This window comes from Saimiri boliviensis, chromosome 17 (genome assembly GCF_048565385.1).
Source record: "Saimiri boliviensis isolate mSaiBol1 chromosome 17, mSaiBol1.pri, whole genome shotgun sequence".
Lineage (NCBI taxonomy): Eukaryota > Metazoa > Chordata > Mammalia > Primates > Cebidae > Saimiri > Saimiri boliviensis.
In genome coordinates, this window is record NC_133465.1 from 5,130,449 (window position 1) to 5,156,129 (window position 25,681).

At 41.1% G+C, this 25,681-nt stretch overlaps 1 protein-coding gene across 3 annotated transcripts in view; it reads right to left on the minus strand.

Moving 5' to 3' along the window:
* RPS6KB1 (ribosomal protein S6 kinase B1) overlaps positions 1 to 25,681 on the minus strand; it is a 63,506-nt gene that overhangs the window by 5,982 nt on the left and 31,843 nt on the right. For 2 of the 3 annotated variants that reach the window (XM_003929084.4, XM_074388071.1), the window contains exons 5-13: positions 16,913 to 17,060; positions 14,469 to 14,526; positions 12,929 to 13,029; positions 9,953 to 10,043; positions 9,691 to 9,781; positions 8,906 to 9,013; positions 7,566 to 7,628; positions 7,303 to 7,380; positions 2,637 to 2,744 (exon numbers count right to left, since the gene is read on the minus strand). In XM_003929084.4, the coding sequence (XP_003929133.1) occupies positions 2,637 to 2,744; positions 7,303 to 7,380; positions 7,566 to 7,628; positions 8,906 to 9,013; positions 9,691 to 9,781; positions 9,953 to 10,043; positions 12,929 to 13,029; positions 14,469 to 14,526; positions 16,913 to 17,060 (846 nt within the window). Of the gene's footprint in view, positions 1 to 2,636; positions 2,745 to 7,302; positions 7,381 to 7,565; positions 7,629 to 8,905; positions 9,014 to 9,690; positions 9,782 to 9,952; positions 10,044 to 12,928; positions 13,030 to 14,210; positions 14,286 to 14,468; positions 14,527 to 16,912; positions 17,061 to 25,681 lie in introns of those variants that run through there. The other variant, XM_039476014.2, reaches the window with a different exon arrangement.

Genomic DNA, 25,681 nt, shown 5'->3' on the forward strand with positions numbered 1-25,681 from the left:
ATCATTGCCCAGCTAGAATTTGGTATTATTTTTCTTTTTTTTTTTGAGACGGAGTTTCGCTCTTGTTACCCAGGCTGGAGTGCAATGGCGCAATCTCGGCTCACCGCAACCTCTGCCTCCCGGGTTCAAGCAATTCTCCTGCCTCAGCCTCCCAAGTAGCTGGGACTACAGGCGTGCGCCACCATGCCTGGCTAATTTTTTGTATTTTAGTAGAGATGGGGTTTCACCATGTTGACCAGATGGTCTCGATCTCTTGACCTCATGATCCACCTGCCTCGGCCTCCCAAAGTGCTGGGATTACAGGCTTGAGCCATTGCGCCTGGCCAGAATTTGGTATTTTTTTGATGAGTAAGTATCAACATTACAAAAACATTCAGTTGTAATAGGCAATAACACAGTTTTGTTAGTTTTAGTCCCCTCTTTGACCTTCCTATTAGGCTACCAGCTGTCATTTCTCTTGCTGTCAATGTTCATTCTTTTTCTTTTTTTTTTTTTTTTTGAGATAGGGTTTCACTCTCGTTGCCCAGGCTGGAGTGCAATGGCGCGATCATGGCTCACTGAAACCTCCACCTCCCAGGTTCAAGTGATTCTCCTGCCTCAGCCTCCCGAGTAGCTGGGATTACAGATATGCACCACCACACCCAGCTAATTTTTTGTATTTTTAGTAGAGATAGGGTTTCTCCAAAGTTGATCAGGCTGGTCTCAAACTCCCAACCTCAGGCAATCCAACTGCCTTGGCCTCCCAATGTGCTGGGATTACAGGCAATGAGCCACTGTGCCCAGCCAATGTTCATTCTTTTAACCATCAGCCCTACACCTGTTTTTTATTTATCAAAATCTATGAGTGAGTATTATGTGTTAACAATAAATAAGACTCAACAAAGCTCTGAGTGAAGGCCCAAAGAGTGAGGTGCAATTCTGAAGGGCATATGATTTTTGACAGTTATACGTGAACTTCAGAGATTTTTACAAATGTTCTAGTGGACTAAAGCTGTAACTACCAAGAGGTACAGGCTGTGCCTTAATAATTTTTGAATTTCCTCTAATTCTGTGACAGGGTCTTACAACAGGAACTGAAGTATCTGTTGAAATGAGGTTGCTAGAACCACATTATCTGGAAAAGTGAGATATCACTATTTTTTTTTAATTAATGTTTAAAGAGATCCACTTTATACAAAATTCTGGCTACAACCTAACAAATGAATTGTTCTGTTCATTAGTTAGCCAATTTAAGTAATTATGAAAAGCTCAATAATACTTTAACTGGCAATGAAAGCTTCAATATCTCTTTTACCACCACAACTTTGGATTTCTTCATAGCTAAATAAAATATTTCTATTTTGTGGGGGAAAAACTGTCATATAAGTTGAAATTCTGCAATGTCCAACTGAGGAGAAGGTCTCTATGTTAAGTTAAAGGTACAAATTCTACATCAGTAGTACATGAGAGAAAAAAAATGCCAAAATTAGAGTGATGCATGCCCATTTCCTTAACTGAACCTAAGACTTTACTAACAGATATACAGTAACTTTGATCATGCACACGTCAAACTTGAATTTAAAAACATGAATTTTGCTCTGTTGCCAGGCTGGGTGCAGTGGCTCACACCCATAATCCCAGCACTTTGGGAGGCCAAGGCGGGTGGATCACAAGATCAAAAGATCGAGACCATCCTGGCCAACATGGTAAAACCTGTTCTAAAAATAGAAAAATTAACTGGGCATGGTAGCATATGCCTGTAGTCCCGGCTACTTGGTAAGCTGAGACAAGAGAATTGCTTGAACCCAGGAGGTGGAGGTTGCAGTGAGCCAAAATCGCACCACTGCACTCCAGCCTGGCAACAGAGCAAAACTCCATCTCTAAATATATGAAAGAATGAATGAATGAATGTATCTCCTACTTCTCTTAAGAGTAGCAAAAATAGGGCCAGGCATGATGGCTCATGCCTATAATTTGGGCACTCTGGGAAGCCAAGGCGGGAGGACAGCTTGAGTCCAGGAGTAAAATAGTGAGACTCTGTCTCTACAAAAAATAAAAAATGAGCTGGATGTGACACATCCCTGTAGTCCAGGTACTCATGAGGCTGAAATGGGTGGATCACTTGAGCCTGGGAGGTCACGGCTGCAGTGAACTGTGATCACACCACTACCCCCAGAACCCAGCCTGGGCTACAAGGTGAGACCCCGACTCAAAAAAAAAAAAAAAAAAAGTTACCAAAAATCTATAGCTGTTTCAGGAATAAAACACATGTAGTTACTTAGGTTTTCCTTTCCCACTGCTATGACTAATTTTGGGTTGAGATGCTAAGCCAAACATCATTGTTAAGTCTGTGGTCCAACCAAAAAAAGGAATCATACTCTCTTTGTACAGTCCCACCCTAATTGCTAGAATAAAATTTATAAATAAAATTATTTATTTTAGCAATTAGGGTGGGACTGTACAAAGAGTATGATTGATTGGAAAATTAATTTAGTAGGTATCAATCAGTTATAAGGGCATGGCTCACTAAAAAAAAAAAAAAGTGAGCCAGGTTACCTACATGAACCGCAAAGAAAGCACACTGAATTTTTTCTTATTGAAGGGCCCATCCTCATACTTAAAATTTCCCATGACTACATGGAAATTCTTTCACTTACCAGAAAGACCTGATTGGCACTTTCACTGAGAGTTGAGTCATCTGGGCTGTCAACGGGTGTCTGACGTGTAAACTTGGAATCAAATTGACTTACATCCTCTTCAGATTGCTTTATACAAACAAAATAGTTTAGAAAATGATGAATAGTCCACTTTGCAAACATCAATCAACTGCAATGTAAGCTCTGGGAGCTCTTTTCACAGGGCTTTACTATAAAAGTATTAGAATTGTTTCAGCAGGCACAGAATGAAGAAAAAAATGCAGGTGGAAAGTACTGAGTCACCTTCAAATCTTAAACATGCATTAATACAGATTTTAGTATATAGTTATCATTCCTATTAAAAATGTGAATACATCAGCTGGGTGTGGTGGCTCATGCCTATAATCCCAGCACTTTGGAAGGCTGAGGTGGATGGATCATGAGGTCAGGAGTTTGAGACCAGCCTGGCCCACATAGTGAAACCGTGTGTCTACTGAAAATACAAATTAGCTGGGTATGATGGCAGGAGCCTGTAATCCTAGCTACTCGGGAGGCTGAGGCAGGAGAATCACTTGAACTCAGGTGGCAGAGTTTGCAGTGAGCTAAGATCGCATCACTACACACCAGCCCGGACAACAGTGTAAGGCTCTGTCTCAAAAAAAAAAAAAAAAGTGAATATATCAAACTCAAAACAGGTTGGAAAAAATGTGAATATCAATTTCCCCCTCTCACAAAGCTTCAGTGTGCCTAGTCTACTAGCTGACTCCCTTTTTAGAGATAATTAGTTCCGTTTGCTGCCGCAGGTTTTAATAAGCTTGAAAAACTACTGAAGCAGAGTTAAAACACGAGTAACACTTGTAAGATGCTCCAGTTAAAGTTTAAAGATGCTCAGTTAAAGTTTCTTCCCACAGCTTATTTCATTCCTTTAGCAATCTAAAGGAGCAAACATAATTTTCTATTCCACATGAGTTATAAGTTCTATTTCCTTGTAAAAATATAGTTATCATTTCAGTTCTAACCATGAGATTTATTTCTTTAATTCCTTCTCTACTTCCTCAAATATCTGGTTAGACTCTTGGGCCAAATGTAGGAAGTTAATAATACTTTAGAATATCTGACTGAATACTAAAAGATGACCACATTAACCTTACAGCTCTCTTAGAGCCCAGACTGTGAAACAGCTCTCCTTGGAGAAATGGCTGATTCTAAGTGTGGGGAAATGTATAAGATAAGCATAGAACACCAGTCTCCTTATTTTGTTCTCTGGTACAACACCAGACCATGTGGTCATGTCAAAAGGACTCAGAAACCAACATGAAGATGCACCCAGCATTCAATGAGGGGGAAAATTGAGCATCAATAAAAATAACTGCCCAACACAGTAGCTCACACCTATAATCCCAACACTTTGGGAGGCAGAGCCGGGTAGATCACTTTTGAGCTCAGGAATTGAAGACCAGCCTGGTGAACATAGCGAAACCCCGTCTCTACCAGAAACACAAAAATTAGCTGGGCATGGTGGTGCACCTGTGGTCCCAGCTACTCAAGAGGCTGAGGTGGGAGGACTGCTAGAGGCTGGAAAGTCAAGGTTGCAATAAACCACGGAACTACAGCTTGGGTGACAGAGTAAGACTGACAGAGTAAGACCCTGCCTCAAAACAATATACGAATAAAAATAACTGCAATGAAATGAAACACAAATACGTTAAAATGTGTAGGTTCATAATACACTAAAAAAGAAAAAAACACACAAAGTTCATTGGTCAATTTTGGAAGATGCTAGAGAACTAATTCATTATTTTGAAAACTGGGAAAGAATAAAACATTTATACTGCCTTTCCTGTATGAACTATACCTTGGGTAACTAAATAACTGATCAGCCGGGCGTGGTGGCTCAAGCCTGTAATCCCAGCACTTTGGGAGGCCGAGGCAGGTGGATCACAAGGTCAAGAGATCGAGACCATCCTGGTCAACATGGTGAAACCCCGTCTCTACTAAAAATACAAAAAATTAGCTGGGCATGCTGGCACGTGCCTGTAATCCCAGCTACTTGGGAGGCTGAGGCAGGAGAATTGCCTGAACCTAGGAGGCGGAGGTTGCGGTGAGCCGAGATCACGCCATTGCACTCCAGCCTGGGTAACAAGAGCGAAACTCCACCTCAAAAAAAATAAAAAATAAAAAAAAAAATAACTGATCAGAGTTTCTCTTTATGAAAGAATTCCAGCTAACAAAGAATAACAGTTAGAATAAGACCATTTCACAAACACCTGATGAAATTGTAAAACTAGGCCAGAGTTTCTTAACCTCAATGCTACTGACATTTTAGGACTATTAATACTTTGCTCTAGGGGCTGTCCTGTGCTAACTCTTACTCCTGAAGGTACCCATAGCATTCCCTCCCCCAAGCTGTGACAATCAATATATCTCCAGACATTGCCAAATTACCCTGGTAGTGAAGTGCTGACACAGGCAATGATCAGTGACCACTAATATCACTAAAAAACAAAAAACAAAAAACAAAAAAAAACCCTACATATTATGCCTCCTGATCAAAGCATGCAATACCGAGAATTTAATCTGAATCAGATCAACTACTTAAATTTAACTACCAGTTTTTGGAAATTCAGGGAACAGATGAACATGGTCAAAGATACTATGGGGACAGTATCAACAAAATCAAAATTTGAGAATTCTACAGGACAAATGGCCCAGTTTCTTCAATAAATCAGGGGAAGATTTGAGAGAGGATATCTATAAATGAAAAAAGACCTAAGAGACATAGTAACCAAACTACATATAAACCTTGATTAAATAATTACAAACAGGAGGAAAAAAACGAATGGAACAAGAACAAAAAAATAATTAGCTGGGGCAACACAGGGAGACCTCATCTCTAGAAAAACTCAAAAAAATTAGCTGCATGTGGTGATACAACCCTGTAGTCCCAGCTATATGGGAGGATCCCCTGAGCCTGGGATTTTGAGGCTGCCATGAGCCATGATCATGCCACTGCACTCCAGTCTGGCAACAAAGACCCTGTCTCAAAAAAAAAAAAAAAAAAGGAAAAGGGAAAAAAAAACCTAGGGAAATTGTCAACTTTCAGGTGTGATGATGGGATGGTGGTTATGTTTAAACAAGATGACCTAATCATTTTTGAAGCTAGGCATTATGTGTGACGGTTATCTTCCTTACAATCGTTGTTTTTTAAAGTGGATCACATTATGCTCCATGACCAAATAATAATCACCATCATCCTCTTCCTCCTTCTCCATCTACATCCCAAGGAATGGAAAAATAAACTGTGTTTTCTCAGATTCTGAGGTGGGAGAAAGACAATAACCAACACACTAACTCACTTACTCATAAACATATTGTTATGGGTTGAATTTTATGCCTCACCCACCCCCCAAAAAATTTCATATGTTGAAGTTCTAACCTCTAGTTCCTCAGAATGTGACCTTATTTGGAAAGGGTTATTACAGATGTAATTAGTAAAGATGAGGTCCTACTGGAGTAGAGAGGAACCCTAATCCAATATGACTGGTATCCTTATAAAAAGGGAAAATTTGGCCACAGATATGCACACAGGTAGAACACCATGTGAACATGAAGGCAGAGATCCGGGTGATGCACCTACAAGCCAAAGAATGACAAAGATTACCAGCAAACCACCGGAAGCCAGGGGAGAGGCATGGAACATACAGTTTCTCATAGTCCTCAAAGAAACCAACTCTTAACAATGTGATCTAGAACTTCTAATTTCCAGATTTATGAGATAATAAATTTCTGTTGTTTAAGCCACCTGGTTTGTGGTACTTTGTTGCAGCAAGCCTAGCAAACTAATGCACATATATTCTATATTTTGAAGAAAAAAATTCCTAGAGATTCACATTTAAAATGGTTAAATTAAGCAAAATAAAACAAAACAAAAAAAGAAAAGCCCCAACTACCTGAAATATGTAATTGTCTTAGGTAACCAACTTAAAAATAGCTAATACAGTCAATTGCCACTGGCATTAGTTCTTTAAAAGATAGTACAAAACTAAAAGATGCTTGGCTGGATGCAGAAGCTCACTCCTGTAATCCCAGCACTTTGAGGGGCTGAGGTGGGTGGGGATCACTTGAGCCCAGGAGTTCCAGACCAGCCTGGGAAACATGGTGAAACCCTGTTTCTACAAAAAAAAAAAAACGAAAAAATTAACTGTCCATGGTGACATGTGTCTGTAGTCTCAGCTATTCGGGAAGCTGAGGTGGAAGAATCATCTGAGCCTGGGAGCTCAAGGATGCACTGAGCTGTGACCGTGCTACTGTACTCCATCCTGGGTGACAGAGTGAGACCCTGTCTCAAAATAAAAAATAAAAACAAAGATGCTGAAGAAAGGATAAACCAGAGATCTTTGAACTGTTAATAAAAATAATGTTTCTGTCTGCTCTGAGATTTTTCTTATTTTTAAAAAAATCTCAAGTTATCCTCTTGCTTCAGCCTCCCAAGCAGCTGGGACTTATAGGCACATGCCAGCATACCCCGCTAACTTTTAAATTTTTTGTAGAGATGGAGTCTTGCTATGTTGCCCATGCTGGTCTTGAACTCCTGGCCTCAAACAATCCTCCCACCTCGGCCCCCTAAACTTCTGGGATTATAGGCATGAGCCACTGCACCCAATCATGTGCTTTCATGTATACTTACCAACAGAGGTTTAAAAGGGGGCTCCACCTTTCGAGCCAGAAGTTCTTCCCAGTTAATGTGTCTAAAGAATGGATGAGCCTAGGAAAAAAGAGCAGAAAGAAAAGTTGAGGGGAATAGACTTTGCTGAATTGATAAATTAATCGCCTTTTTGAAGTTACAAGCCACAAAATAAGCTAAGCTCATAAGCAACTACATATAACTCTCAGAGATATATAAAATTAGCATTATCTTCCCCCCAAAACACCAAAGATGCCGATCCCTACTTGAACTTCTCCAGCGTCTCCAGGACCGGCTCCCAGACGAGAAGCAGCATTTCTTTTCAGCAGCTTTACAGAGGAAAAATAAAGCCTCGATGAAGAACCTTAGCCAAAATGATTTTTTTTTTTTCCTTTTATAGACTTTGCTTGTCTACTCTGCCTTGAGAAAATATGGTTTATTGGCCAGGCACGGTGGGTCATGCCTGTAATCCCAGCACTTTGGGAGGCTGAGGCAGGTAGATCACCTGAGATTGGGAGTTTGAGACCAGCCTGGCCAACACGGTGAAACCCCTTCTCTACTAAAAATACAAAAATTAGCCTGGCGTGGTGGCAAATGCCTATAATCCTAGCTACTAGGGAGGCTGAGGCAGGAGAATCACTTGAACTTGGGAGGCAGAGGTTGCAGTGAGCCAAGATCATACCACCGCACTACAGCCTCGGTGACAGATCAAGACTCCATCTCAAAAAAATATATATATAGGCCGGGTGCGGTGGCTCAAGCCTGTAATCCCAGCACTTTGGGAGGCCGAGGCGGGTGGATCATGAGGTCAAGAGATCGAGACCATCCTGGTCAACATGGTGAAACCCCGTCTCTACTAAAAATACAAAAAATTAGCTGGGCATGGTGGCACGTGCCTGTAATCCCAGCTACTCAGGAGGCTGAGGCAGGAGAATTGCCTGAACCCAGGAGGCGGAGGTTGCGGTGAGCCGAGATTGCGCCATTGCACTTCAGCCTGGGTAACAAGAACAAAACTCCGCCTCAAAAAAAAAAAAAAAAAAAATATATATATATATATATATATAGAGAGAGAGAGAGAGAGAGAGTTTACTAATTACTATATATATACATATATATATATATAGTTTACTAATTACTACTGAATACTGTTTAAAGGCCTATAATCCCAGCACTTTGGGAGGCCAGGGGAGGTGGATCACCTGAAGTCAGGAGTTCCAGACCAGCCTGACCAACATGGTGAAACCTGTCTCTACTAAAAATACAAAAATTATCTAGGCATGGTTGTAGGCTCCTGTTATCCCAGCTACTCAGAAAGCTGAGGCAGGAGAATCACTTGAACCCAGGAGGCAGAGGCTGCAGTGAGCTATTGCGCCACTGCACTCCAGCCTGGGCAACAGAGCAAGACTTCATCTCAAAAAAAAAAAATTTTTTTTTTAATATGGAAAGAAAGTTTTTAAACAGATAGGTACTTCACCTTCAAAAATTACAGATTTTTTTTTGTTCAATATTTATAAATGATTCTTTATTCAAAATATACATTAAATTCTATCTAGTTAAATCCTAGTCATTGAATCTTGCAGTGTGAGTGACCATTTAAGAACCTTACCTTTTTAAGCAGATCTCTGGCTTCTTGTGTGAGGTAGGGAGGCAAATTGAGTTTACATTTGAGGATTTTGTCAATTGTTTTCTTTCTATTCTCCCCAGTGAATGGGGGCTAAGAGTAGAAGACAGTGAAAAATATTAGCATATAAGAAACAAATATTAAATAACAATATTGTTCATTTCCTGAATTAATTATGCATGAAGATCAGAAATGTATGCTGTAAAATGGGCTAACTGCTAAAGAGCTTTATTTTGTTTTAGAGACAGGGTCTCACTATGTTGCCAAGGCTAGATTCTATTAATAATCTTTAGCTCAAGTGATCCTCCCACCTCAGCTACTCCCACCTCCTGAGTAGTCTGGGCTACAGACATGCACCACTGTGCCCGGCAGACATGCAGTTTTTAAGCAATAGGACAGAGGAAATAGCGGTGCCCTGAAAGAAAGCCTGTGTTTCCACCATTAACTTGCTGTGTGATAATAAGTGAGCTATGTGATTTTACGCTTCAATTTCTCCATTTATAAAATAAGGGCATTATCTCTTCAACATCTATTCCACAGATTCTATCTGCCATGACATGGATCATTTCAATGAAAATGTTTTTGAAAGTATGGGATCCCATATAATCATAAAGCATTATTAGTGTTAAACTGCTGAATAAATCTTTGGGCTTTAAAAATAACTCCATTGGTAACATTTTCAGAAAGCGCAGGAAAGATCTCTTGCTACAGTGACTTCATAACTACTCAGCACAGACCATAATACATGCAGCTTTTAATTGTGCACCTACTGCTCCAGTCAGCATGTCATACATTAATGCTCCCAAACTCCACCAATCCACAGCACGATTGTGGCCACTTCTCATCAAGATTTCAGGGGCCCTACAATGAGAAAAATAATATGATTAAAAATTCACCTATTTGTGTATCATCTGAATTAGTTTTAAAAACAATATTCAGAGTCAATGAGGGTACAGAAAATAGACACTATTCCTTAAAACAGGTAACATTAGCTATTACCCCCAAACCAATGATATTTAACATGCAGCTCACATGTATTCTATTGTTCCACAAAATGTGTGTGTGACTGTTCCATCATGAATAGATTCTTTGCATAGTCCAAAGTCTGTTAGTTTCACATGACCTACAAAGAAATATTACAGTATGATTATTCTCAAAATTCAAAGTATGTACAGTATTTAAACATGTCATGTAACACCTTAATCTATCCTTCCATTTAACTTTTCTTGCCTCAAACTTTTCTTGCAGATGTCAAGAACAGGATACCTCCATAAAATAAAATGCGAACTGTTTACGGTTAGGGGAAAGTCACCTTTTGCCAATAATATAATCTATCTAGTAAAGAGAAAATAAAGATAGAGAAAAAAGTGAAATAACCGGTTGAAGGCTTTACCTTTAAGTACACACAGAATCCTCTACCATCTTGAAAAAGACAAATCTTGGGAAACTGCTTTATGCAGTCTAGTTTAAGTACACAAACCCTAATAAACGTATTCTCTACCTTTTAAACAAAGGTGTGAGACAGTCCTTCCAATATATCGCTTTTATCACAGTGAACTGTGAAGAATTCTTTTTTTTGTCTTTTTGTTTTTTTCCTTTTTGTGGAGAACAGGGTCTCGCTATATTGCCCAGGCAGATCTCGAACTCCTGGGCTCAAGCTATCCTCCCGCCTCTGCCTCCCTAAGAGCTGGGATTACAGGCGTGAGCCGCAGCGCCCGGCGAAGAATTCTAAAAATGGTCTCAGAAAGTCATTATAACAAGGTAGCTCATACTGCCCAATGCTACCAATGAGGGGAAAGAAATAAAATTACTGGATAGTATGAATCAATCATCAATGATCCAGAAAGTAAAAAAACTTACCACCTTATACAAAGATCATTTCAGTTCAAGTTTTGGCATTCTTTACTAAACTGTCATTACATAACAAGTGGTTCGACAATCCCAGGGACTCCAGTATTTGAGATTTATTTCACAGAAAAGACACAAACACCTATTGATTCAAATGTAAGTATATACTACACTCTGATACAGAAGAAGTATGGCCTTTAGTTTCACAGAACCATCTGATATATTCAACTTTACGGATCAAAGAAGCAGTTAATTATTCTATTGCTTCCCTGTTCTATCCTGTGACTTAGAATTCAGATCAGAATCCAAGTTTTGGGGAGTGAGAAGGTGTTGATGGGAGGAAAGAAGAGACACTTATTCTCATGATATATTCAGTTAAGTATATCATTTCTCCTAAAAAAATAAAAGGTTGGCGGAGGAGTATAATCTGGAATGTTTATATGAGCCTCAGTTGTTCATACATCATTTTCTAAGTCTGAAACAATTAACTACCTCATGGATCATTCTGTAGACATGTAAGGATTAGCAGCTGCTACCACCTTCTAGATACCCTGGGTGAGCTGTTTGCTTCTTTGGGGTATGAGTGAATTGCCAAGTCTGCCCACAGCCCAGATTAGCGTAAATTGAGCTGTCTGCAGCAGCACGCAGTTGTAGTCAAGGCTCACTGTGCTATTTCTATAGTTGTACAGACTATTGGTCTCTCTGACGTTTATGTTTGTTGTTGCAAACAAACAGCAAGAATAAACTGATTCTGGCTGGGGGGCAGGTGGCTTATGCCTGTAATCCCAGCAATTTGCGGGGCAGATAAGTTAAGCTCAGGAGTTTGGGGCCACTCTGGGCAACATGGCAAACCCTGTTTCTACAAAAAATTACGCAGGTGTGGTGGTGTGCCACAATAGCCCCAACTACTTGAGGCGCTTGGGAGGATCACTTGAGCCTGGGAGGCAGAGGTTGCAGTGAGCTGTGATCATGCCTCTGCACTCCAGCCTGGGTGACAGAGACCCCCATCTCAAAAAAAAAGGGGTAACCTGAGGCCTACTAAACATCATTATTTCCAAAGCTGTATCAAATACTTTGGTTCAATTTCAATCCTTTTTTCAGCATTAGTAAAACTTAATGTAAGAAGCATAGCTAATATTTACGTATTTTCTTCTTCTTCTTTTCTTTTCTTTTTTTTTTTTTTTTTTTGAGACAGAGTCTCACTCTGTCGCCCAGGCTGAAGTGATATGTTACCATCTTGGCTCACTACAACTTCCACCTCCCAGGTTCAAGTGATTCTCCCACCTCAGCCTCCTAAGTAGCTGGGATTACAGGTAACTGCCATTATGCCCAGCTAACTTTTTTGTGTATTTTTGTAGAGACAGGGTTTCACCGTGTTGGCCAGACTGGTCTTGAACTCCTGACCTCAGGTGACCCACCTGCTTCGGCCTCCCAAAGTGCTGGAATTACCAGGCCTGGCCAATATTTACATATTTTCATTATTAAAACTCAACTTGTAGCCGGGCGTGGTGGCTCAAGCCTGTAATCCCAGCACTTTGGGAGGCCGAGGCGGGTGGATCACGAGGTCGAGAGATAGAGACCATCCTGGTCAACATGGTGAAACCCCGTCTCTACTAAAAATACAGAAAACTAGCTGGGTGTGGTGGCGCGTGCCTGTAATCCCAGCTACTTAGGAGGCTGAGGCAGGAGAATTACCTGAGCCCAGGAGGCGGAGGTTGCGGTGAGCCGAGATCGCGCCATTGCACTCCAGCCTGGGCAACAAGAACAAAAACTCCGTCTCAAAAAAAAAAAAAAAAAAAAACCCTCAACTTGTATAATTAAGATTCACTTTTCAATTTAAGTAACAAGCCAAAATTAATGTTTAGACTGGCTTTTGGCTCATATTTTATGTAAGAATTCCAAAAACATGAAAAACTATAAAGAGTAAAGATTAAACCAAAAAAGGCAGTTGAGCGACTATTATCCTCAACTTCTTTTACTCTCACCAAGCTTAAGTACCTAAAGACTTAAACATCAGCAAGTACTATGATGCCGTAAATTCTGAGGAAAGAAATATACAAAATAGACAGATGAATATAGGGCTTTGAAAATGGCCATGACCTGTGTGGGAGGATTTTAAGATGATTATTTACTATAGAATTGTTTACGGTATGTCTCCACCTTGGTGATTAAGCATGATATTCTCCGGCTTCAGATCTCTGTAGATGATCCCCTTTTGATGTAAATGCCCCAAAGCCATGGAGATTTCTGCCAAGTAAAAGCTGGAAATAAAAGTGATTTAATAAAATTAAAAAGAGTGTAATCTACTCAAAGCAGTTTATGCATGGAGCAAAATTCCTTGAAAGAAACAGACATGCACCAAAGACCAAATTAGTGGGGTAGAGGATGCATGGGAAAAAGAGATGACATAGGATGCTGCCAAAAGGCATGGGGACGTTTACGTTTCACTCATTTAGTGAAATTATAAAGTGCTTTATTTTGCCATTAGAATACACTGCTAAAATGGCAAAGATGTCCAGAATATGCTAAACTACCATTGGTCACATTTTGTTCTGTCTGTGTAGGAATTAAGCTAATAGTCATTAATTTCAAAGCAGATTTCTCCCATCCACACCCAACTTTAAAATCCCATAGGAAATAGGAACTTGTTATTCTCAGAGATCAAGTCTTGATTTCAAAAAATACCTTATAACCTGACCCTTAGAAGCCCATCATCCCTTACTTAATACAGCTACATATCTATAGACAGCTTAGGCCCACAGTATCTGCCCTCCCTCCTGCCAGCCAGCCCACAACTATAAACTGTGTGACACTCAAATTTATCTACCTCAAAAGAATAAAGGGCTGAATCAACCCTGTCTGGATTCGAAAAGCACAAGGCACTGCAATACTGGCTGCATAACAATGTTGCAATCCTGCAGATTACTCCAGGATGGAGAGGGTGTGTCCTAGAGGACTGAGGCAGTTTCACAGCCAGCACGACCACAAACACAGCCTCCAACATGGCTCAGTGAGCCTTCTCCAAAAAAGGGCACTTCATCCCTAAGGCTCTTAAATGCAGCTTCTGTGTTAGAAAAGGCCTGAAATTAAACAATGGAATGCAGTTTTGGTAATTAAGGTAGAAAAAAACATTTAAGTGTTGTTTTCTATTAAAGTTATGATAAACTGATTTATTATGACCCAATACTGTTGCTTCATAAAAGGATGTGCATATTTTTAATTTGAAGCAGATGACATATTCAGAAATAGGAGGGTAAATCCCATCCTGACTATATAATCAATCCACAGATGTTATGCCCAGGTTTATCACCTCCCTAAGACTGCACCTTGAGAAAGAGAAAGTCTTTAAAAAAAGGAGATGATTTCTGTTACTTTCCATTGTTCCACACATAAAGTTTCACTGGAAAACCACACTCACCCACAGCCAAGGCAGGCAGCTTACCAATTCAAGGAAAGAAAGCCGCAATGAGAATGGTTCTGTTAGGAACAACTGGTGTGAAGAGCGTTCCACTCAAGCCTAAGGGCAAAGGAATGATGTGACCTCCATAGCTGCCCAGTCCCAAAGCTGCTTCTCCCCCTTGAGGTCCTGAGTGACTGACTGGCTCCAGATCAATTTACTCAATCATGTGGCTGCCCATAGTGGGAATGAGGCTTTGCTTGTAATTTCCTGAATCTATGCAACCAGAAAAAGTTCACTTACCAGGCTGTGTCTTCCATAAATATTCCCTCTCTTTCTAACTGCATAAATAGTTCTCCTCCTGTAAAGAAAAAGAAAAAACATTAGAAATAAAACAATATTTATTTCCAACCCACTTCTAATGAGAGAGTTTGTGCTTTCCTTCTAACCATAATTAAAAGACATCAGCTCCTTAAAAATGAAAAACAGATTCTAAAAATTACAGGTTTTAAAACTAAGTCCTCAGGATTCTATTTTTAGTAGCAGTCTTATTCTTCTGTGACATATGTATGTTTAAAAACTAGAACTGGCTTGGAATTCCAGGTTTTATATCTACAAACTTTAAAATATTTGTAGATTCAAGACCTGAGGTTAAAGAAAAAATCTTGATTAAAGACTCTTTAACATTTTACCCATAAGTAGAAAAATGATCTGCAATTAAATAACCCTCACTAATTTTAGTGAATGCTCTTATTTCGTATTTTCAGAACCCTTAAATAAACAGAATGAACCTGGCAATGACCTAGTAGAAAACATGGCACAATTTGAGTATCAAAATAAATAATGATAATAGAGGGTTATATCACATCAAATAATATTAGAATCCTAAGTCCACAATGACGTAAATAAATGAATACATAAAATTTTTTAATGGGGAAGGGAAAGCTCTTTATTACAGTAGAATGTCAAGTAATAAATGAAGGAGCCATGATGGAATAAGAAAAAATCACTTGACAAACATAATTAATTGTTGCAGGCAAGAATCAACGGATGTCAAAACTGAATGTGGGCTGGGCGCAGTGGCTCACGCCTGTAATCCCAGCACTTTGGGAGGTCGAGGCAGGTGGATCACCTGAGATCTGGACACGGCAAAACCCCGTCTCTACTAAAATTACAAAAATTAGCTGGGTGAGTACCTATAATCCCAGTTACTTGGGAGGTTTAGGCAGGAGAATTGCTTGAACCCGAGAGGTAGAGGTTGTAGGTGGGCCTAAGACTGCAACACTGAGCTCCAGCCTGGGCAACAGAATGAGACTCCATATGGGGGGTAGGGTGAAGAAAGAAAAGAAAATGCCTGTAATTCCAGCTACCCAGGAGGCTGAGGCAGGAGAATCGCTTGAACCTGCAAGGCGGAGGTTGCAGTGAGCCAAGATTGCACCACAGCACTCCAGCCCAGGTGACAGAGTGAGACTCTGTCTCAAAACAACACTAAACATGAAAGCTTGATGAGAGATATTTAAAGAATCTTAAAGTATCTCCTCAAAAGATACTTATTAATTACAAAGGGGAAAATGTCACCAGGGAAAAACTCAGCAGACGCCAGCTTATACATGTGACCAAAGTTAATGTCACAAGTAATAGGACAAAGATATAAATATCATGTACCTCTTGATCTGATGCATTGAGGAAGCCACAATGTCACTTCAATGGTCCTGCCAAAATTGCATAACCTGAATCTAATCCTAAGGAAACATCAGCTAAACCCAAAGTGATGCATGCTACAAACTAGCTGGCCTGTACTAACCCAAAAGATCAACATCATGGAAGTCAAAGACAGAAAATGTTCCAGATTAAAGGAAACTAATGAGAGTTATCATTGCATCAATGTTATTTTCCTATTTTTGATAATTTTAGTATAGTTATGTAAGATACTTTCCTTGATTTTAGAAAATATACACTGAATACACCGGGCACAGTGACTCACGCCTGTAATCCCAGCACTGTGGGAGGCTGAGGCGGGTGGATCACCTGAGGTGAGGAGTTTGAGAACAGCCTGGCCAACATGGTGAAACCCCATCTCTACTAAAAATACAATTAGCCAGGCAATCCCAGCTACTCGGGAGGTTGAGCCAGGAGAACTGCTTGAGCATGGGAGGTAGAGGTTGTAGTGAGCCGAGATCACACCACTGCACTCCAGCCTGGGTGACAGAGTGAGATTCCATCTCAAAAAAAGAGAAAGAAAAAGAAATAGATACCTGTAGTCTAGAAATGATTTGGAAGCAACAAGTTTCTAGGAGTTGGTAGGCCCTGGGAAATGTGGATGAATTCCATCATAAGCTGCATACCTTATCACTAAGTCTACATTAAACCAAAAACTCTTAAAGACCCAATTCCACAAATCCTCAGTATGTTCAACAATCCTCTCAATTATTTGAATTACAGTATCTTACCCCAGTACAACTCAAGGCTCTGCATCACTTGGGTATTTGTTATTCTGTTAAGTAACTGATTACAAAGGAATTAAATTAAAATTTTACAGATGAGGGAAAAAAACCTTTAAAGTTTCCTCCATATTTGTCTGCAAATAGAAACATTTGGTCATATCTGAATTTTGTACTTCAGTGTACTCATCAAAATTTAAGCACTATTTGGTCATAAAGGGAAAGAGTATTTTCCAATGAAAAATAACATTTTGACCCAGTTTCTGGAGCAAATGCAAATAATTACACCAAACTGTATGTACTGACCACTGAGATACTCAAGGATGAGGTAGAGTTTTCCACCGGTCTGAAAGGCATAAATTAAATCCACGATGAAAGGATGCTTTACTTCCTCCAGAATATTCCGTTCTGCTTTTGTATGAGCTGTATCTTTAGCATTTCTAACTATCATTGCCTAAAGGAAAAGAGATGATCTATAAGAACAAAATAGTGAACGTTTTTATTCTATAGTAACTGGTAAGGCTATTTTGTGTTTTTCTTGCCAATATTGACCTATTAACCATAGTTCTCACTAGAAACTGAGACAGGGTAATGGAAAACATTCACTTTATACATGGCTCTGCGCAGTTTGGAATTTTTGCAGCAAACGTAAATGAAAACCCAAAGAGACTTTAAAAAAAAATAAATCTGTAGTCGGTCGGGCACGGTGGCTCACACCTATAATCCCAGCACTTTGGGAGATCAAGGCAGGCAGATCATAGGTCAGTAGAGACAGCAAAACCCCATCTCTACTAAAAACACAAAAAATTAGCCAAGCATGGTGGCATGCCTGTAGTCCCAGCTACTCAGGAGGCTGAGGTGGGAGAATTGCTTGAACCTGAGAGGCAGAGGTTACAGTGAGCCAAAATCATGCCACTGCACTCCAGCCTGGGTGATAGAGTAAGACATCATCTTAAAAAAAAAAAAAAAAAAAAAAGATACAAACCACAGTGCTTCAAAAATGAAAAATAAATTCAAAAAAAAAAAATCTGTAATCAGATCAAGTTTATTCACATATTCACAAACTACTGTCTATCATGCTCCAGGCTGTGCCAAGAAAGCAGAAGGACTGCCCTTGTCCACAGGAGCCCAAAGTCTCAAGGAGAAAAAGACAAGTCAACCTAGGTAAGCATAGGATAGTAAGGGTTAACAGGGGAACTACATGGGACACAGCAAGAAGTCTTGCTTTAAAGTTATTAAAATGAAATGTGGCCTGGTTGTAGTGGCTCATGTCTGTAATTCCAGCACTTAGGCAGGCAGAGGCAGAAGGATCTCTCGAGCCCAGGAGTTTGAGATGTGCCTGGAAACAAGCAAGACCCCATTCTCCACAAAAGGGAGTAGGGGGAAGAAACAAAGAAATGTAGAAGGTTTTTCTTAAAAAAAGGCATTCCAGTGCAAAAGAGGCTTGATAGGACAGGATATGTTTGGGGAATCTACAAGTTCAGTATGGTTAGAAGTGGTTACAGATTAGGCTAGAGAAGTAGGTAAAGGCCAGGAAATGGAAGGCCGGGGCACCTAGACAACGGTGCTGGAATCTGATCTTAGAGGCAAAGAATAACGGTTGAGACGAGTGAAATGAATAAACCTTGGCTTTATGAAAGACACGTCTAGTAGCAGTATGGAGTTTTAGGAAAGAAATGAGACTAGTTAGGAGGCTAGTATAATGAACTAGGTAAGAAGATCTATAAGAAAATGAAGGTAGAAAAAAAGAAAAAAGAGCCGGGCACGGTGGCTCAAGCCTGTAATCCCAGCACTTTGGGAGGCCGAGGCAGGTAGATCACAAGGTCAAAAGATCGAGACCATCCTGGTCAACATGGTGAAACCCTGTCTCTACTAAAAATACAAAAAATTAGCTGGGCATGGTGGCGCATGCCTGTAATCCCAGCTACTCAGGAGGCTGGGGCAGGAGAATCGCCTGAACCCAGGAGGCGGAGGTTGCGGTGAGCCAAGATAGCGCCATTGCACTCCAGCCTGGGTAACGAGCAAAACTCCGTCACAAAAAAAAAAAAAAAAAAAAAAAAAAAAGAAGACAAATAAGAAGGTAGAAAAAAATGAAAAGCTGCCCAAGTGTGGTGGCTCATGCCTGTAATCCCAGCACTTTGGGAGGCTGAGGCAAGTGGATCACAAGGTCAGGAGTTCGAGACCAGCCTGGCCAACATGGTGAAACCCCGTCTCTACTAAAAATACAAAACACAGCCAGGCATGGTGGCGGGCGCCTGTAATCCCAACCTACTCGGAAGGCCGAGGAAGAAGAATTGCTTGAACCTGGGTGGCAGTGGTTGCAGTGAGCTGAGATCATGCCACTATACTCTAGCCTGGGTGACAGAGCAAGACTCTGTCTCAAAAAAAAAAAAAATAAGAAAAAGAAAAATTAGTAAAGTAGAATCATAGCAATAAAAGGAACAGAGTTTCAAAATGCTGTGGTCAGCAGCTTCAGTGCAAAAGAGAGTTAAATTAAGGATGAATTCAGTAAAGACAACTGTATTCAGCAACTGGGAAGTCAGTGATGACCTAGGGTACAGAGCTTCACTGAAATAGTAGAGTCAGGCTGGGTGTGGTGACCCACAGCTGTAATCTGGCACTTGCAGAGGCCGAGGAGGTGGATCTCAAGGCCAGGAGTTCAAGACCAGCCTGGCCAACATGGTGAAACCTCATCTCTACTAAAAATACAAATATTAACCAGATGTGGTAGCATGTGCCTGTAATCCCAGCTACTCAGGTGGCTGAGGAATGAGAACTGCTTGAACCTGGGAGGCAGAGGCTGCAGTAAGCCGAGACAGGGCCACTACACTCCAGCCTGGGTGACAGGGCAAGACTCTAAAAAACACAAAAAAAGAAAAAAATAGAGTTAGGCATAGTGACATGTGCCTGGAGTCCCAGCTACTTGGGAGGCTGAGACGAGAGGGTTGCTTGAACTCAGGAGTTGGAGGCTGTAGTGTATTATGATCTCATCTGAGAACAGCCATTGCACTCCAACCTGGTCAACTTGTTGAGATTCTGTCTCTTAAAAAAAAAAAAAAGAATCATAAGTCAAAATATAGTAGTGAAAAAAAGAATAAAACACATGAAAAAAGGAATGGTAGGCTGGGCATGGTGGCTCACACCTGTAATCCCAGCATTTTAAGAGGCAGAGGCAGGAGGATCACCTGAGGTCAGGAGTTCAAGACCAGCCTGGCCAACATGGTGAAACCCTGTCTCTACTAAAAAAATTAGCTGGGTGTGGTGGCACTCACCTGTAGTCCCAGCTACTCAGGAGTCTGGGGCAGGAAAATTACTTGAACTCGGGAGGCGGAGGTTGCAGTGAGCTGAGGTTGTGCCACTGTACTCCAGCCTGGGCAACAAGAGCAAAACTCTGTCTCAAAAAAAAGAAAAAAGGAATGGTGACGTGGACTCTACTTCTCAAGAAGTTCAGCTATGAAGAGGTAAAGAAGGTGTTAGCTACAGGAAGACCTCATGTGAAAGAAGGTTTTGTTTAGTTAAATATGGTAGAGGCAGGAATATATTTAAATAAAGAAGATAAAAGATGAAAACAGAGAAGATAAGTGACAGAGTAATGTCTCTGAATAGGCAGAAAGAGATGGTATCCAAAACACAGAGAGGAATTAGCCTTGGAAAGGAGTAGAAACACATTCCAGTAAGACTGGAGAAGGAAGTCAAGTAAAATTGCAGATTAACATGGTGTTGGGTTAGGTACTAAAATAGGAAATCAAGCCCGGGTGCAGTGGCTCACGCTTGTAATCCCAGCACTTTGGGAGGCCAAGACAGGTAAACTGCTTGAGCTCAGGAGTTCGAGACCAGCCTGGCCAACATGGTGAAACCCTGTCTCTACTAAAAATACAAAAATTAGCTGGGCATGGTGATGCGCACCTGTGATCCAGCTATTCCGGAGGGTAAGGCAGGAAAATCGCTTGAACCCAGGAGGCAGTGAGCCGAGACTGCACCACTACACTCCAGCCAGGGTGACAGAAACTTCGTCTCAAAAAATTAAAATAATAAAATAAAACAGGAACTCAAAGGAAATCACAATGGACAGCCTTAAGTAGAAAGAGAGACACTTGGCTAAAAAAAAGTAGAGGGGCTGACAGGAAGGGCTCCAAACGGTTGTAGAGAATGGAAGGATTTACTTAAGGATATGCAGAAAAATTGCTGGAAAGTGCTTAGGGTCCAAGTGAGTTGGGGTCATAGAGTTTTTGCAACAGCAATCTACAAGTTTGTGTGATTTCTGCTAGTAATGCTCAGTAGCTGAGATATAGCAATGACGGTGCACTGACAAATGAGCTGATGCAGATGAGGGCTTTCCTGAACTTAAGGTCAATGGGGTTAGCAACTGATAAAGTGGCTGATTATGCCCATAAGGCTGGATTCAGAATACAGTGGAATAAGAAGGGGTTTAAGAGCTTGAGAAAAAAACAGAAAAGTTAAAGAACTAAAAGGCTTAGGGCCAAAAAACAGGCACTGTATGAATCAAGTAAGTCAAAAGTGAGAAACTTATTGTCCTATGAAAGCACAGTATCTCATAGGTGGAGAATATCTTTGGCCAAAGGTTCTAAAATGTACAGTGGGAGGTGAACTAATGCCATGGGCAATAGTATTTTGCTTCTACAGTATATATTTTTTGCAACTGGTAGAGTCAGGTGATGGCTGTTGATAGTCTTTTCCTCATTACTCCACTCTAAGGAAATACCTGAATGGTACTATTCCTAGAAGAAGTGAACAGTCCCAGGAGAACTAATAAATCCAAACAGAATGTCCAGATTTAAACAACTGACATAAGGGGACACCTGGTTCTACTCTGACTTCATCTTAAAGGCTGGGGGAAGAGGTATATTTTTAACACACACTCAGGTCAGAGGGGTTAGTACTCTGCCTTCAGGATAATTAAAATCAGAAGGATGGAACTCAAAGAGAGCCTACAGTAATCTTACTTGGGGATTTAGGAATGAAAGCCCTGGACTTACCCCTAGTAATCTCTTTACTTTCATTGTTTTTGCTGTGAGCTTGCTTTCAAGGACAACAAGGAAGGAGACAGTATCAGATCCTCTAGCCAGGATTAAGAAAAGAACACCAAGAATGAGAAATAATGGCAACCAAGCAAAAGCCAAGGCAAACAACTTAGGTACTAGATCCCTGGGCCCCAAAATGAGGCCTGACACTTAGGAGTAATTAAGTCTATGGATTTCCCAATATACCACCCCCACCCACCATGAGGAGGAAAAAAACCAACACTCTTTTTCACTAGATAACTGTGCCAAAAACATATTTTAACCAAGATCTAATTATGCCTAATATGGTCAGGACTGATTATCTGATATAAATAACACAACACAAGGAATGAATCACTTGAATCTTGACCAGAAGCTGGGCGCAATGGCTCACACCTGTAATCCCACTGCTTTAGGAGGCTGAAGTGGACAGATCACTTGAGGTCAGGAGTTTGAGACCAACATGGTGAAACCCCGTCTCTACCAAAAATACAAAAATTAGCCAGGTACGGTGGCATGCACCTGGTCTAAGGCCTGGCCATATTAGGCATAATTAGATCTTGGCACAGTTATCTAGTTCAAGCTTTTCAGGAGGCTGAGGCATAAAAATTGCTGGAACCCAAGAGGCAGAGGTTGCAATGAGCTGAGTCGCACCACTGCACTCCAGCTGGGTGATGGAGTGAGATTCTGTTTCAAACAAAAAAAGAATCTTGACCAGTACTTCTTTCAACATTTCTGTAACAAGCACTGTTATACTGCCTTCAATTCTATACCTAGCATGTTTTATAGATAAAAAATCATTAATCTCAAACAATTCCAATAAGAAAGTCAGATAGCAGATTGCAATGCCAACCCAATGAAGCAGAAATTGATGTTAAGAATACGTAGGTGGCAGCCAGGCGCAGTGGCTCATGCTTGTAATCCCAGCACTTTGGGAGGCCCAGGCAGGTGAATCATGAGGTCAGGAGTTTGAGACCAGCCTGACCAAACATGGTGGAACCCCGTCTTTACCAAAGATACAAACAATTAGCCAAGCATGGTGACGCACACCTGTAAACCCAGCTACTCAGGAGGCTGAGGCAGGAGAATCACTTGAACCCAGGAGACGGAGGTTGCAGTGAGCCAAGATCGCGTTACTGCACTCCAGCCTGGGAGACAAAGCAAGACTCAAAAAAAAAAAAAATCAGCAAGAAGATAAGGACCAAAGTTTTACAAGTCTTATATAATTTTTTTAAAAAGTCATTTTTATTATCTTTGAACGTAGTTCTCCACTGGAACTTTTGTTTTAAGACAGTAGAGGCCAGGTGCAGTGACTCATGCCTCTAATCCCAACACTTTCGGAGGCCAAGGAGGGTGGATCACTGAGGTTCAGCAGTTCAAGACCAGCCTGGCCAACATGGCAAAACCCCGTCTCTACTAAAAATACAAAAATCAGCTGAGTGTGATGGCGGGGCCTGTGATCCCAGCTACTTGGGAGGTTGAGGCAGGAGAATCCCTCGAATCCAGGAGGCAGAGGTTGCAGTGAGCCAAGATTGCACCATTGCACTCCAGCCTAGGTGACAAGAGTGAAACTCTGTTTAAAAAAAAAAAAAAGAGAGTGGAATCTTTTCAGTAATCAATCCCAAACAAGAACAAGAAAATAGCCAGACATGGTGGCTCACACCTGTAGTCCCAGACTTTGAGAAGTCAAGGCAAGAAGATCATGAGGTCAGGAGATTGAGACCATCCTGGGTAGTGTGGTGAAACCCCGTCACTACTAAAAATACAAAAATTTGCTGGGTGTGGTGGCAGGTGCCTGTAGTCCCAGCTACTTGGGAGACTGAGGCAGAAGAACGCTTGAACCCAGGAGGCAGAGGTGGCAGTGAGCCAAGATCATGCCGTTGCATTCCAGCCTGGGCAACAGAGCAAGCCTCTGTCTCAAAAAAAAAAAAAAAAAGAACAAGAAAACAAACACATAATGCATCAGTAAAACTAGAAGACATGTAGAACCCCACAACTGAAAAGAACCTGAAAAGAATGGAGATAAAGCAATGGTCCATGATGTAGCAGAGAGGGGTAAGATCAAACCTAAGTGCCTGCACAAAAGAAGCTGAATCTAACCTAAGTGCCTGCAAAGGGGAATGTACAAAAGAAGTTGAATCTATGTACAGAACCCTAGCAAGGTTCAAACATTATAGGTAAAATTAAAAGGAAGGGAAAAAATTAGAGGAATTGGAGACTACAGAAGGCAAAAGGTAAAGGGATAAAAACAGGGAGATCATCTGCAAGTCTGTATAAGGAACAGACGGACCAAGAAGGTTTCCATTTCAATACTAAGTCAAAGAACTAACCCTAGGATAGTTAATATCTCTGGGACCAAAAAAGAAAAAGAAAAAAAAAAAAAGCGAAAGCTCAGATACACAAAGTAAAATTTATCTACAGTATCTACACTAACGTAAAAACTCAAGTTTAGTGAAAACCCATGTGTTGAAGGGTGAGATCTCCAACTCCTCTCACTCAATGCCAGAATGCTTTTTCCAGGCAAAAGAATGGAGGATTTAGGGCCAGGTACAGTAGCTCATGCCTGTAATCCCAGCACTTTGGGAGGTTCAGGCAGACCGAGCAGGATGTCGGGAGTTTGAGAACAGCCTGGCTCATCTCTACTAAAAATACACACACACAAAAAAATTAGCTGGGCATGGTAGCATGTGCCTGTAATCCCAGCTACTGAGGAGGCTTAGGCAGGAGAATCGCTTGAACCTGGGAGGAGGAGGTTGCAGTGAGCCGAGATCGTTCCACTGCACTCCAGCCTGGGCGACAGAGTGAGACTCTGTCTCAAAAAAAAAAAAAAAAGAATGGAGGATTTTTCTTAGCACTAACTGATCCTCCCCAGAAGAAAAGATCTACAGACACAATTTTTTTTTTTGAGTTCAACTCTTGTTGTCCAGGGTGGAGTGCAATGGTGCAATCTCAGCTCACTGCAACCTCCACCTCCCAGGCTCAAGCAATTCTCCTGCCTCAGCATCCAAAGAGCTGGGATTATAGGAGTACACCACCACATCCGGCTAATTTTTGTACTTGTACTAGAGACCAGGTTTCACCATGGTGTGCAAGCTGGTTTTGAACTCCTAACCTCAGGTGATCCACCTGCCTTGGACTACAGGCATGAGCCATCGCACCCAGCCCTACAGACACTATTATTTAATTTAAAGTTCTTGGTTAAGTGCCAGCTAACTACTTGACTACCCTGCAGAGAAATTTACAGAACTTCTGATCAGTTTTTCAGAGTCCTACTCTTAAATACAAGTAACATGGCCGGGCGCAGTTGATGGATTATTGAGGCCTAAACGGGCAGATCACTTGAGGTCAGGAGTTTGAAATCAGGCCAGACAACATGGCAAAACCCCACCACTACTAAAAATGCAAAAATTAGCCAGGCATGGTGGCGTAGGCCTCTAATCTCAGCTACTTCAGTGGCTGAGGCATAAGAATCGCTTGAATCCAGGAGGCAGAAATTGCAGTGAGCCAAGACTGCACCACTGCACTCTAGCCTAAACAACAGAGCAAGACTCCAACTCAAACAAAAAAAAAGAATAATCAATGACATCAGACATCTAAGGAAGGCCTTTTAACATGGAACAAAGTGACTAAAACTGACTAAATCAAAGAAAACAGAAACTCAAAAAAGAACATGCATAAAACAAAAGAACATTTCAAAGAAACGTAATTAAAAAATCTCAGAGAGGTGAGCATGGTGGCTCACACCTGTAATCCTAGCACTTTGGGAGGCCGAGGTGGACGGATTGCCTGAGGTCAGGAGTTTAAGACCAGTCTGGCCAACACGGTGAAACCCCATCTCTGCTAAAATTACAAAAATTGGCCAGGTGCGCTGGCACGCCTGTAGTTCCAGCTACTCAGGAGGCTGAGGCAAAAGAATGGCTTGAACCTAGGAGGCAGAGGTTGCAGTGGGCCAAGATCATGCCACTGCACTCCAACCTGCACAAAAGACTGAGACTCTGTCTCAAAAAAATAAAATTATGGCCGGGTGCGGTGGCTCAAGCCTGTAATCCCAGCA